Here is a 15,244-nt window from a genome sequence, read left to right as displayed (position 1 = left end):
ATGAGGCTTAATTACTTCTAGATTTATTAGTCAATTAGTAATTTTGAACTGCCTGAGAGCTCTTGAATGGTAACAGGCATACCATTAACCTGATGTATCACCCGTTATATTTTTGCATATACCACCTCAATCAAAGAAAGCACAAGTTAGTCACATTTTCCATTTTTTGTGGCAGATGTTAAGGAAGATATAATTCACAACTTTCTGAGTGACCACAAAGAATATATAGGATGTGTGCTCTTCAGTTTGGATTATATTTTCTGTGTTTTAATTTTTGCCCACTGCACAAATGTATTTATCTACAATGAAATTATTACTGATTGTTGCCTTGAGCCAGAAAGCTCAAATCTAAAAAGCTCTTTTGACTGGAAACTCTTTACTAAAATCCTTACTTGCATAGAATCACTGAGGTTGAAAGGCAGCTCTGGACCAACCCCATTGCTCAAAACCAGGATCAGAGAGAACAGGTGTGCTGAGGTGGCTGTTCAATATCACCAAGGATATCCCCCCTTTTGTGGGACTGAAGTGAGGCTGACTGGTTTAGTCCTACTTTCTAGCTTTCTTTAACTTGTTTGCCTACTGCTTATAACAGTGTGACGAGGTTTCAAACATCATTATTTGGTCCCCATCTGAGTTTCTGCATGGTGGTACTAAGGGCTCTTAGTTTGCACAACTGCATTAAGAAGGCTGGTCATCACTGCATAAGTAAGGGTGAGCTGACAGAAGCCATACAATTTCCTAAGCATTTGCAAAATGAAAATGGATTCAAGTATTTCACATTAAAAAGAGCAGCTTTCCAGTAAAACATTCACCCCAACTATTGCAATGCATGTAAATACACTGTAATACATGTAACAAAACAGCAATAGCATGAGTCAACAGCAGGTTTGTACAGTGAACAAAATACTGCTGACAAATTTTCCTAATCATAACTAGAGATTTCAGAGCATATTTTCTCCTCTGCAGTACACTTGCTCATTCTAAAGCATTCTCATAAGCAATCCTTCAGTATTTCCAAATAATATTTTCCCCATCAGTGCTGAATCTCTTTCTGGTTCCCCAGTGAATGCTGGTTAGTTTGAATTTCATTATTGTCTCAGCTTTTCCCTCTCTCTCAGACCTGTTCCCACAGCCCTGGAATGCATTAGATGGCTTTAACCCTTCTTCATTCCTCCAGGAATACCTTACATCCAAGATGCTACTCTGAAATTTTACACACAATCCTCTTCCATTTTCAATAACTTAAATGGCATGAAGAAAAGAGAAACACTATAAGGCCACTTGATGCAGTAGGAACCATTTATCATTGAGGAGATTAACAAAAACTTGCTTGGCTAGCTTGCAAAAAGAAAACCAAAAGAGGATCAATTGCTCTCTAGATACTCTAGACCAGTCAGGTAAGACCTCGGACCTCAAAGGATCACTGCAGCTAAAAAGACAAAATTAGGATGGATGTCCACCAGCAAAATCAGAACTTAAGTAAAATTTATTACCATTGTAGATGTGGGTCTGTGATCAGTTCTAAAATGAGAAAATTGCTCAGATCAAAAACTCGTATTCATTTTAAAATACAGCTCAACATGATCCATTTTCAGGAGGTGCACTGGGAAGCAGACTTTAAGGACCCTACAGCCCTGTGTTTCCTCAACCAGCTGCAGGATGACCTACAGTGTTACATGCATAGGATGTCAAACCTGCATTAACTCATGCTTGCCATGTTCTGATAGAACATTTATGTTTATGATCTCAACAAGGACTAAATGACAGGAGAGAGAGCAATGTGTCTTACTGCTATGACATACTATAATAACAAGAAGTTTTCCTAAATAAAGCATACAAGGCAATATAATTGTCTTGACAGGATGATAATTTTGAGTCATCCCCTGTCAGAATAGCTTCCAGACTGGACTTCAGCTTTGCTTTATGTCCTGGATCCTTAGTGTTTAATTTTTCACAAATATGTTCAGTAGATACAAAACCATTCAGAACTTATGACAGTCATATGAGTTTAAAATATAGTTATTGTTCTACTGATGCTTGAAATGCTATAACAAAGATGCCCAGCATATTGTTGCAATCCCAACACTGTATTTTCATAAAAAATATTATTTGGTGATATATCTCAAAAGCAACATTTTTGATACTAATAAAAGACACTTATCTTCAACTGTATTTAGCTTGAAAAAATAGTTTTTTCCTTTCTTTAAAATGAAGCTACTTCATATAAAATTTATTGTCTTTAATTACTAACTAGAAACGACAGCTGTTGGAAGCTGGTTAGCAATTCCTCCTACTACTGGGCTCTCACTACAGTTCCAAAGCACCATATTTAAGATATTAATTAAAATGTGCTATATAAAGCAGCATAAGTTATATGTGCTATATAAAGCAGCATAGATTCTGCTATTTTTAAACTAGTTAAGAAGCATACATTAAAAGGGAAAGTGGCCTTAGGTCACTGAGCTGCATGTAATTATGGTTTTACATACAATATATGTATATTTGTTTGAACTGTCTGATGATAATTACATATTTATTAAAATCAAGATGTGAAAAGAAACTGAAACATGGAAAACTGGAGTACATACCTGTATGGTACAAGTACGGGAACATTTGGAACTCTGAGATTTGTTTGCTTTTGTAAGAGCTCCTATCACAAAGCCCTGGCATATCACAAAGCCCTGGCATGCAATCTCTGTTTATAGCAAAAAAATTCACACCTTGTCTTTAGCTGAGAACCAAGATACTAATTTTTCAAGGAATTTTTAGCAAAACAGCCAGCACAACACTTGCTCAGCTGTATTTCTAAAGCCAAATCTTCCCCTGATATGCTCGTTTGTTTTCTTTGATGAAAGCTTTCTTGCCAAGAGATGATTTACAACCTAGCTGAGACATGACTACACAGCAGGTGGGCTCCTCCTGCTAAGTTTTTTTTCTTCCAAAGAACTTTACCAGTGAAACAGCACAGTGATGAAACTCTGGCAATAAATGCATACACTGAGTATGCCTAACGTGAAATGAGTAACAAACAAAATTTGACTATGCCTATATGAAGTTAACACTGGTAATACTCCAGGTATGAAGCACTTAAATTCACTCAAGCCAAATATAGTTTCTTTCATTTCTGGTAGAGCTCTTTGATTTAAAATAAAATTAAATACTTTTCAAAAAAGTTATAAATACAAAATAAAATTAAATAAACATTAAATTTTTTAAATGTAAAGGAAATACCTCACAGCTTTTGATTACTTCACAGGTTTTAGGTTACCACACCTTGCAGGTCTACCACTATGTAGATTCAACTCAAATACTTACAAAGATGCTGTGAATAATTTGCATACACAAATTACTTCTTTACAAGAATAAAAATCCAAGAAATCAGTTTATATATTCAAATATTTCTTCCTCCACTGTGTAGGTTAAACGGTAATAAAAGAAATGAAAAATTCTAGGAAAGTATTTAGGCTGTAAGTATTCATTTCCACATATAAATATTTAATTTGCTTATACAGCTGCTACTCTTGGCCGCATCTTTGAAAGAGACAGCTTTAATTTTTTACAGCATTAAATATGTTTCTTAATATTTTTATTTTAGATTACATTCCTTAAACAGTCAGCTATTTCAGCCTCACAAACAATTTCCTCTCAAAATTAATTTTATCAGAAAAAGAGATTGGGAAAAGAGTCTGGCTACCAGACCATATCAACAATAAATCAAATCCATCATGTTAGAGAAGCAGTAGAAGTCACCATACTTGTAAATTCTCATATATTTTGCTTACAAAATACTCTTCACACAAAGATTTAAAATGAACCTTCATAAACTAATGCTTAGTGTATCTCTGTATTTTTTAAAAGTCATTACTAACTGCAAAAACGGAATCTTAGCAGGAACAAAGATTAGATGCTGAAGTACTTCTAAACACTTTGTTTCCACTGAAGACACTGAAAAAAATGTTACACCATAACTAGAGAATCAGAATTTCTTGGTGGGTTCTAAGAATATTTTGCTACAGATTTAAGATGCTCACGGCAGTAATCATATGCATTGAATATATTCAGATAATTACTTGACAAAAGAATACAATACCTTAATTAGTTGTCAGCATTTTTTAATTACTTTGACCTCTTTGGCACTATCTCTGTAGTAGGTGGAAATGTTCCTCAGACACAGACAGACACGTAGGTACTGCCTCTACTTAGGTGGCTAAAACTGTTTTGGTGCCCAGTGCCCTACTATTCTATTCTTGAAAAACAGTAAAGACAAATTGCATACTTAAGAGAACTTTCTTATTCCAACATCCCAAACAACAATGGCATCACAGCCTGCTGAGCACCATCCTTTCCTTTTAATTAGTATTTAGTCTTCCAGTCTAGGCTCACACAGTCCCATGTGCAATCACAGTAATCCAGTTCTCCATGTAAAAGACTTTCTTTAATGCTGGGGAGCCACTGAGGACTTAAAATGCTCACTAAATTCCTTAAGAAACACCATCAGAAGAGATTTATAGTAGTTGCAGTACTAAGCTTACGGTGTTATGAAGCTGAAAAGAGGAAATGTGTAACATCTATGCTAGAACGTTGTTACTTCCAAGGGTTAAGTAACCAGCTCCACCCTTCCAAACACTTTCAAGAACAATTCTATGTAAAATTACCCTTCTAGATACCAAAGTCAACAAAAAGAATATCAACTGACAAAACTCATAAAACCCACACCAACACTTTTTCTGTTCCTCTAAAACAACGCTTCTACAAAATTCACAGAGAAACAGACCTTGACATAATAAAACAGTTGTTCTGGAAAACTGACTCATGGCATTCCACCCCCAATGTACAGAAAACTGTATTCCACAAATACACTCCTCTGTGAAGACAGACAAGATTTCTGAATGGGGGTCAAGTTCAGCCACTACATGTATGAGAATGAATTAAGACTGTCAATAGAGGACATAAACACAAGAGAGGTACAAAGGAGAGGATTTTTTTTTCCACAGACTGCTGTTTCCATCTCTTGTTTATCAGTCTTGATACTCAAGAGAGACCCATGAGATTTTATTGAAAAGTTTCTGATTTTATTGAATGTTAGAATGCAGACTTAATAAAGATACTGATTTATGGCACACTGTAATTTTTCCCAGTGTTCAGATCTGGCTGAGCATACATTGTTTCACTGACAATAGTCATCAATCTCTTACACTTCCACAGAAATCTAACTTCTTTCTTTTCTGGCATTACATTAACAGGAGGGGGAAAAAAAGGCTTCATGTGAAGGGGCAAACTCAAGAGAGTAATGCAAAAGTCTGTGCTGGTCAAGTATTTGCCTTAGTACCAATGAGTGAGATCATTAGGAAGTACATGAGATGTCTCCTAGGAATCATCCACTCATTTGCAAAATATATCAGATTCACAAAAAAACCCAATACCATCCAAGGGAGCTAAGTAGGAGAAGTAATACAGGAAAAATGTGGTGTATGACTGGTGTGAATAACTATGGTGACAAACATGTGAGCATAAAGAAAAATGATTCATCACCTATTCACTAATACTATTTAAGTTGATCTAAGTGCAACTCTTCACTTGCCCTCCTCCCCACTAGAATGTCGTTTCAAGAATATTCAAGGCACAGGAGAAGAACAGGTTTACAGGGAGTACAGGCAATGACAGTACAATCTGAGCTGCTGTGAGCTGTACCTGGAGACAGAGGCTTAGTGGAGTTATTTGAGGAGGAAGGACAAACAGGAAGAAAAAAAATGCATAAAAAAAAGAAGTAGACAGGACAAAGAGCAAACAAGAAAAAAACAGGTTAAAATGATAGACAGAATACAGAAAATTCAGAAACATAAATAACTATCAGCAAAAGCCTATTGTGCTAATAAACATTGAAAATTATGTTGTGACAAGTGTAGAGAAAGGAGTTAAAACAATTTGATAACTGCCTTATTAAAATGAGAACATAGAGAAAACAAGGAAGAGCAGGTATTTCAAAGCATGCAGACTGGCTGAGAGGGGTCTCCAAGTACTGTTTTAGCCATAGCAGGTGACGTTGGAGCTTACATGGTGGTGATGAATATTATAGATTGCTTTCTTTTGACAGTGAATCTCATGAAAAATACAGTAACGGATCCAATTCTAAGATGTAACTGGAAGATCAGCATGTCCTACTGATGGCAGTCAAAAAAATGAAATATTTTCAGGTGCAAAGTCCAATGATAATAGACAGAGCAGTATTCCTTCACTCCCTAGTTACAAAATAGTAGTTTAAATGCAATGGCTTCTAACCAAGAGCCAAGACCTGCTGATGAGAGGCAGTATTTCAGAAGACATGGATTAACATGTTCTGCTGAACTCCACAGTACCCAAACCATAAAAAAACATAAATTCTCTTTCAAGTCAGGGATAACTGCAGAAATATTGGGAACCTAGTTATTGCCTTTCACACTGTAAATAAAAACTCAATTGCCCACCTATATACCAAGTCAAAAGTGCTCCTCAATAGTTAAGTATATAAATTTCTTTTGTTCTGTTAGTGGATTATCTAATCTGCCAGAATATTACATTTCCTTACATGTTTTATTTTGGTGAACCTCAGTCAAAAACTAACTTAGAATATAAATAACCTGAACAAACAGTAAGGGAAAAAAGCTCAACAGCTCAGTGGAAGTGTCATTTTGCTGGAAAGCTTAAGTAGTAACAGTGGAGAAGTAAGAGTTCCAACTATTCGAACAAAATTGATTTTATTCCTTTAGTTTTCAACTACCAGGAGCATTTGAAGTGTTTGTATGGCTGTCATCCTAGTATTTTTCTGCATGCAGCTGAGATTAACTATTTTCTAACAGATACTGTGTACTGTGTTTACCTTTAATGGCATCCAGAATGGCTGGAGTACATGTTAGAAAATATACTCCTTCTATGTCATTCATTACTTGCATTATTAATAAAGTCAGTCACTGTATGGATGGGATAAATAAGACAGACTCTACTCCAACAACTCAGAATCCAAGTATGAGGAAGAAAGAGAACAGATGGATACAGGAAAAGTGGGGAGTACAATGAAAACTATTTTGGTTAAGGTGGTAGGAGGACATGTGTCAATCTAGCTATATTTGTGGGATAATTTTAAAAACAAATTCAAAGGAAGTAGCCTGGTAGATGTTTACAGAGAGCCTGTGGGACAACATGACAAGGACTGAAAATCCAGCAGGCACTGGAAACTCTTGCTACCAAATGAGCAAACACAAGAAAAGTGAAAGCAGCTCAGTCCTGACGCACAATGAGGAAAAAAACTTAAAAATCCATCCAGGGACAGACATCATCAAAATGACTGCCAGGAAAATGACGTGCATAAGGCAAATCTAGGATGGTCAAATGGAGAGAAAGAATAGTGTAGCCGAGAGCCCAGAAAATAAGAATCTGAAAAAGAATTCTGGCTGCACAGATGCCTAGGGAAGGCTATGCCTATTAAAAAAAACATATGGAAAGAAATATGTATGTTTTTTATGAATCTGAATTTATAAAAATGAATTCATCCTCAGTTTGAGCAATCAGTGCTGAAATACACATTTATGCATCATATTAACACTAAACTGACACTGCTAGAATTCTATACAATAACTTCATTTTCTGAATTAGAACAGAAACCTCAGAAACCATTCCTTGCAGGTATTGTCAAGGCAATATTTTCCCCAACACACAAAAATTTACCCTTACTGATTTTGTATTTCCCAAGATTATAGAATCATAGAATGGTTTGAGGTTCAAAGGGACCTTAAAGATCATCTACATCCAAACCCTCTGCTAGGTGAAGGAACACCTTCCATCACACCAGGTTACTCAAAAATACTCCAGTCATATCTACCTTTAATTAAGTTCAGCAGTTCTTTGTCACCAGCAAGCTGTGTTTAGTAATTATCGCTCCCTGTAATTTAATGAATATTTGGAATATTCTTCTGAGCTTCCAACGCTGAACACCAAAATGAATTCCTAAGTCATGGTTCTCTCATTTAACCAGGGATGAGCTCACACAGTATTTGAATTATAAAGCAAAAAATGCAACGGAAGATTCAAAAGAGGAGTTCAGGAATTATGTGATTTGAGTACAGAGGAGGCTATAAATGGGGTAGGGTGACCTGGACATTCAAATTCTTTACTCTAGCAAAAATACAGGAGCATTTTAGGACTCTAAGAGATTCAGAGAATGGATCAGATTATCTTCAAATTCCCTTTAGCACCTAGATTCTATTTTCTTGTAGCATCTTTAACTGGCTTAATAGCAACAAAATAAGTGGTACTACAGTCATCTTGAAGTAATGTGGATTTTTGTAATTCTGAAAAGAATAAAAGTACACTGGGAAGAAAAGCAATATCATGTTCCCATATCTTTTCATTATTCACATATCTAAAATACTTTCAATAACTACTTAACTAATAACAATGTGTTGAGCTGAAATTAATATGCTGATATGGACAAAACAGAGAGGTTTTTAATATTATTTAATTTTAAAGAACCAAAATGAGGAGAGATGTTTATAGTTAAATGTGCTCAGAGAATATTAATAGCAAAAAACCTGAATTCTGAAAATAGCCATCTCTATAATTGTATCTTTACTTATCCAAAAGGCTATCGACCATGGAAATAATACTGCATTTATTTCCAAATTAGGTCTGAATTCTATAGGAGGCCAAAAGTCCTATTTTTAAACTTAAGATAGAAAACAGTTCAACAGAGAGAATCTACTTTGCCTATTTAACAAAATTCTCTTATAAGCCTAGTTATGACAACAAAAATTTACTGCTTATTGGCAGCTTGTCTACTTCTTATTTTAGCAGCTTTTTCACTATTTGAGCCCTAGAAGAAAAAAAGCCAGACAAAGGCATGATTTTGTTTTCTCCTTATCCAGAAACTACATGAGAAAATGTATAATCTTTTACTTGTAATTCAAATAGCATCTACTGAGATCATGAGATCAATTAGATAATCGTCCAAACCCATCGATACTAAAAGGTAATTCAGTTCAGCTCATTCATCTTAAAAAAATGCCTTGACCCTTCAGGCCTAAAGCTGCCCTAAATAGCAGGATCTATTACATAATCCATACTTAGGCTTATGTCACCACATTGGAGGGTTCTCATTTGAAGGAGATCAAAATCTCCACTATTTAGCAGAGGCTTTAAGCATCTTTATCATCTTAAGCAAAGGATTCCTGGACCCAACTGTCCCTCATGTAAAATAAGGCAGTAAGACTCAAGAAAGTCAGATATATGGAAGTTTACAGGAATCCATATAAGCTAGTAGAAAGCAATCTTTTCTGAAGAGCAACAATTCTAAAATAAAAAAATTTGGGCAACTGGCTTTTGCCTTGCCTCTAACCAAGGATCTAAACTGCTTAAGACACTGGTGACACTAAAAAATTTAAGCACACTACCACCACATAACTGGGAGATGATTTAAGAAGCAAGCACACACATCTACTAGGCAATGTCCTTACAACAGCACAATACATTTTGTGTTTGGTACTGCTGTGGTTTAATCCCATCCAGCAACCAAGTGCTGTGCATTTTCTTACTCCTGCTGGGTGGATGGGGGAGAGAATCAGAAAAGTAAAAGTGGGAGAACTTGTGGGTTGGGATAAAGACACTTTAATGGGTAAAGCAAAAGCCATGCACACAAGCAAAGCAAAACATCATCCTGTGTAAGCACTGCTCAGCAGCAACAAAAAACATCTCTGCATCATCAGCCCCATTTTAAAGCACTCTGTAACACAGTCCCATACCTGCTACTAGGAAGAAAAAGAACTATCCCAGCCAAAATCACCACAGCATTTTAGATAAATCTCTGCATCTATCAATAAGATATGTGAAGTAATATTTTGTCACTCATGGTATTTATGTTTGACAATTTCAAGTAAACAGGGCAACTTAAAACTTTCAGGTATTTTGACAGTCCTATGGTTTGACTAAAGTTCACAGTGTCTGAGGAGTATATGCTGTGAATCAAGGGGAGATCTAGAAATTCCAAGTGGGTAAGCCCTTCTTGCTGCTGATCTGAAAGCCACTGTTAACAGGAGGGAGTTTGTAAAGGAAGGCTGAGGGTGTAAGAGCATTCTTTTTTTCTTTTTGGGAAAAAGGAACAAAACAAAGGGACTGGAATTTGTAGGAGAGCAGAGAAGCAAATCAAAGAATGGAACAAAATTATGGAAGATAATGGGAGCTACAGGATGCTAAATATCAGACAGATAAAAATGTATTTGTATATAAAAAGCTTTTGTTCCAATTGAGTCATGCAAAACATTTCTGTAAATGCTTTGGCTGAGTCTTTGGCAGCATTCCTGTTTCTGATGCAAAATGTGATGCATCACTTTGAGCAAATTTGTAACATTATTTATAAAACAGTTAAAAGTTCAAACGAAAACAAGCATGTTTAAACAACAAGGTCAGGCATGCTATCAAAACAAGCAGGAAACCTTCAAAACTCAGCTGTGCCCAAGTGACAAAACTGTTACAAAATATCACATTAAAAAGGGGTCCTTTTGTGAAGGGGTCAAGAAGTACTTGCACCATCTATTTCAAATATATATCAGACCCAGGAAACTTTTCAGAGAACTTGTGGGAACAACACAGAACCAGAGGGCATCCACCCAACAGATCTAAAGAAACACAGGAACCAAACATCTGAATTACTGTTACACAACTATCAGAAGGCAATGTTCTCCTGACAATTCAAGTTTCACCAAGGCTCTTGAAGACACTGGGCTACCACATCAAAAGAAGAAAAGTTCTCACATAGAGAAAGAGGAGCAAATGGTTAAAAAATTTTGTTGTGAAGAAAGATCATTCTCTTTGCTTCCTGTAACCTTGGTGTTTTCATTTGTGGAAATGACTATAATGACAAGTTACGGTCCACGTATAAAATACTTGCAATTTCCAAATTCAAGATGTAATTCTATGAATCTTTGCTTTCTATGATTTGAAATGTCTTTTCACTCTTACTGGATGTGCCTAAATTACAGTAATCTTTTTTGTATTTTTGGTATTTTTGGTTGCTGGGTTTTGGTTGGGTTTTGTTTTTTTTTTTTTTGCTACAGTTGAATATTGATCATAAGTTTTGGAAAATAAAAAACATACAGTAAGTTCTGTATAATATTTTTTAAAAGCAGCTTATACTTACCTGCTTTCTGACACTGTACTATCTTCTCATATAAGCTATCTGTATTTTCAACCAGAGTCCTGATGGTGTGAATCATCTGTAGAAAAAATAAATAAAAATATACAGAATATCAGTAAAATTAAATTTTTACTTAAAAGTTTTAATCTGTAAATGATACTTAAAATTGAACTCAAATCAATAAACTAATATTTATCGTTAAGATAATGAATACATTCCTTTCCCTGGTCATAATGGGGAAGCAAAGTGCCCTAGATGTAGCATAAAGGCATAAAAAATACAATTATTTTGGACTGTCTACTCCATAGTGCACTGCCTATCAAAGCAACTGGAAATGATACAACCAGGCAATTCACTTTTGGTGGCTTGGTTGAGATAACCTGGATGCAATTTTCCTCTTCCTCATTCACTCCAACATTCAGGATGATGATCACTCATTACCCAGTGCATCCTTTTTCCTATGCATCATTCCACTGCTTTTCCAGATTTTTTTCCTCTACATTTTCCCTTTTGTGGCTAGACCTGCACTCATGTATGAGACAATGCTTTATGGAAGAAAACAAATCACTTGAGGCTGGTAGTGGAGGATAAGAAAAATAAATTATTCCTTTAGCTGATCTTTCTAAACAAAAAGCCTTTCTGGGAATCCCAGCTGAATGCACTAAGATGGAGCCATGCAGAATTTTCAGCCTAGGGTATGTACTGAGAAGTAACAACTTTGCTTCTCACCTTCCCCACTGACATCTCTGCTTTCCACTCAAGCAGACAATTTTCTCTCCACTAAAACAATGACTAAAGTTTTGACATGTTACTTATGTGGGTGTTCATGTGGAACTTGCTTTTCCTTAGGAGATCACCATTTGCTTTTATGAGGAGGAACAATCCTCATAAAAGCATGTTACAGGGAAAAAGGAATGTTACAGGGAAAAAAAGCCCAAACCTCTCTAACACTGTTCCTCAGAGAAAAATTACTGTAAGAGGCATGACTCTCTCACACATATTAGAAGGAGCCTTCTCCAGCTGAATGACATTGAGGCTGTTTTTCTGAACATTGCTCCAACTAAGGCATAAATCAATTTTGAGAAGCAGGCAAGCAAGTCTCAGATTTTTGATCGTGACAAGTGTGCAAGCAAGTGAGGAGGAAAAACACCTGCACAGACAAACTCCTCTTCAGGCTTCTGTAACTGTCAGCTGCACAAAAATCTGGTTTAAACAAACGACAAAGCATTTAAAAATAATTCTAGTTCCATTTCTATTATTTCGGTTTGAACCAATAAAGAAAATGATGCAAACCCTGAATTTTTACTTGCTACACACAAACAGCATGTGAAAAAGCAACTTTAGAGTAGGTGGAGGTCATCATACTGGGTAATTTAATTTAATCCTCACATCCCAATTAATCTCTATTTAGAGTATCTACTTAGCCTGATTTATATTATGTCAGTTGTCGGGGTTGCTTTAAATAAATATAAATTATAATATATGAAGTAAAAATAACTTGATCAGGTTGCTAAGCTGCAAATGAAAAACTTTAGCTTACCACAGTTTAAACTGGATTGTTTTTTGAATATAAATATCAATTTTCACTCAAGCAAAAACTACATATAAATAGAATTATGCTGATTACTATTTAAGTGTAACAAAATGAAGACAATTTAAGTAAGAGAATACTATATTTCACCCACATAGGGAGCACTGCAAACCGACTATTCCTAATCAGTCAAGGAGAAAGCCCCATTTCACTGTGTTTCATTACTATTCAGTCTCTAAAACAGAACTCACAAATTGAAATAAGATCACTGTAAATTTGCTTGACAGGCAAGGATTTACCTGTTTCAATATGTATGTCACATAATAAATTTGTTTCTGCAATGAATTTAAATTGAGAGAACCAAAACACAGCTGATGTCAGCTGGATACTTCCAATAGCTGATGTTATTTTGCTGAAGGAAAGGAAAGGAAACTGTAAAGCAGGTTTTTCTGAATTGAAAATCACCTTGAAAAATAAAATGCTGAGCACATATGAATCTTGGGCTTTTCTGGGCTGCTAATACACAATAATAAGAACTAGAGAGGGATTCCCTATCAATATGAGTCCTTTCACCTGAGCACTCTTTTGACTGGAGTTCATGAAAAGAGAACAACTGTGCTGCCTGTTCAAGGTATTTGTCTTGAAGGAATTGTAAGAAATATTACAACTGCCCTACACTGTTTTCCTGACCCCATGTGTTTAATAACATAATTTCTAAGTTATCTCAGTTAGGTCCTATTCCAGACACAGAACACATCTACCTGCTCTGCTTCCTTTCTATGGCCTACATGAACATCAGTAATTTAGAAGCAGTGGAGAACAAGTCTCAGCTGATTAGAAAACTTACTCTGAGATGCTGCACTGATTTTCAGAAATAAGAGAATTCTAAGATGAATAAAAATGCTTACATTACTGCTTTTTTGTTTACTTTCTGTATTGACAAAAGAAGAACGTTTTACTGATTCTGCAGATGAAAGGAAAAGAAACTAATCCCTGTATTAGTGCTCTTTCATCATGGTCAGGCTAACACTGAAGATTTATAATAACATGCCAATTTCATATTTCACAGTTCCAGTATGGAAAGCTGCTAAATACCCTCAGATCAAAAGGAATACCCTCTTTGTAACTTGTGAAGAAAAATGGCAATGCATTTCATGTGGCAGAAATTATTCTAATATCTACTTTTATATTATCAAGACCAGTAACAGTTACTTTCATTATCTTTGGTCTCTAAAATACATACAAAGCTGTATTTAAGATTAACAGCACTGCAGAGCAAAACTGGCTGAGCTAGCAATAATTCAGGGGTTGACTGCCACTACCATTCAATCACTGTTATGGAACACCCCAATTTTCAAATGTCCTTCCCTAAGAAAATAATAGAGCACTGTGCTGTGTGCATGAGTAGGTGTCACCTTCTAGTTGTGCTTGATTAATAAACTAATACTATTAGTTCATTATAATTTCATTCTTACATTGCTCTTCACCACACAGTCATATTTTAGTATGGATTCAGCTATTTGTTAAATTACTCTTAAGGAGTGTTTGAACATATGAATTCTTACTAGTGTTCCAGCCAAAGCTTTAACCTCATGAAAACACTCATATAGACATTCACAGAGACTGAAAGACTTTTGGCAGACACAGCATATGGAACAACTATCTATAAATGCCTATATTTAAACAGAAAATTAATCCAAATATACTTGTGTGTATATGTGTGATCAATATAAAAATGAAATAGAAAATGATGAGTAAAGAGGAGCTTCAGTGTGAAACCCACTATGTCTGCAGCAGAGTAAGACATGGAAATCTCAAGGCAAATTAGTTGTGGAAATTGAGGAGAAAGACCAGGTAGGATCCACTCTACACTGAACTAGTCAATATTGAACAAGGCCATCAATAAGCAGGTATTTTCTAACCACATCTAACTTCTAGAATATTATCAGTGATAAATCTGGAAAGAGAAATGGAAACAAATGTAATAGGCAACAACCAGTTCATTAAAAATGTATTGCAAATTGCCCATGCATATTCAAGAAAAGAACACATGCTACATGAAGTTTAGTAAGCTATATTTTCTAGCAAGCCTCTTACAATACTGATTCACATTTCTAACCTATGTTGCTTTTGGTTTGGAAGCAAAGATTCAAAATATCCAAAAATGGATTTTAAATACAGAACTTACAAGATATAGTGATGAAATTGCTTCAACTCTCCTTGCAATTCCCACCCCACCACCACACTCCAACCTCAGCACGACCAGAGAACTTCTCAGGTGCTCATTTCAGACTGGACTATCCTACTTTTTTTGCTGGTCAGTGGAAAACAGGAAATGCAGAATAGTAAGCTTTATAGCCCTGAAGTCATCACATTTTTGCAGAGGCCAGGTTAATAGTTTGATCTATTTGTTGTATTCTTCAAACTATATTGGTTAAATCATGCAAGCATTTTACCTAGTTATTCTAACAAGTGGATGAATATCAAGAAAGATGTATTATTATTATTATTATTATTATTATTATTATTATTATTATTATTATTATTATTAT

The 15,244-nt window shown here is 35.4% G+C and overlaps 1 protein-coding gene across 1 annotated transcript in view; it reads right to left on the bottom strand.

Moving 5' to 3' along the window:
- PLCL2 (phospholipase C like 2) overlaps positions 1-15,244 on the bottom strand; it is a 100,166-nt gene that overhangs the window by 12,795 nt on the left and 72,127 nt on the right. Inside the window, exon 5 of the mRNA XM_066555107.1 lies at positions 11,165-11,240. Within this exon, the coding sequence (XP_066411204.1) occupies positions 11,165-11,240 (76 nt within the window). The remainder of the gene's footprint in view (positions 1-11,164; positions 11,241-15,244) is intronic.

This window comes from Molothrus aeneus, chromosome 1 (assembly GCF_037042795.1).
Source record: "Molothrus aeneus isolate 106 chromosome 1, BPBGC_Maene_1.0, whole genome shotgun sequence".
In the NCBI taxonomy this organism is placed as follows: domain Eukaryota; kingdom Metazoa; phylum Chordata; class Aves; order Passeriformes; family Icteridae; genus Molothrus; species Molothrus aeneus.
This window is presented reverse-complemented; position numbering and strand designations above follow the sequence as displayed.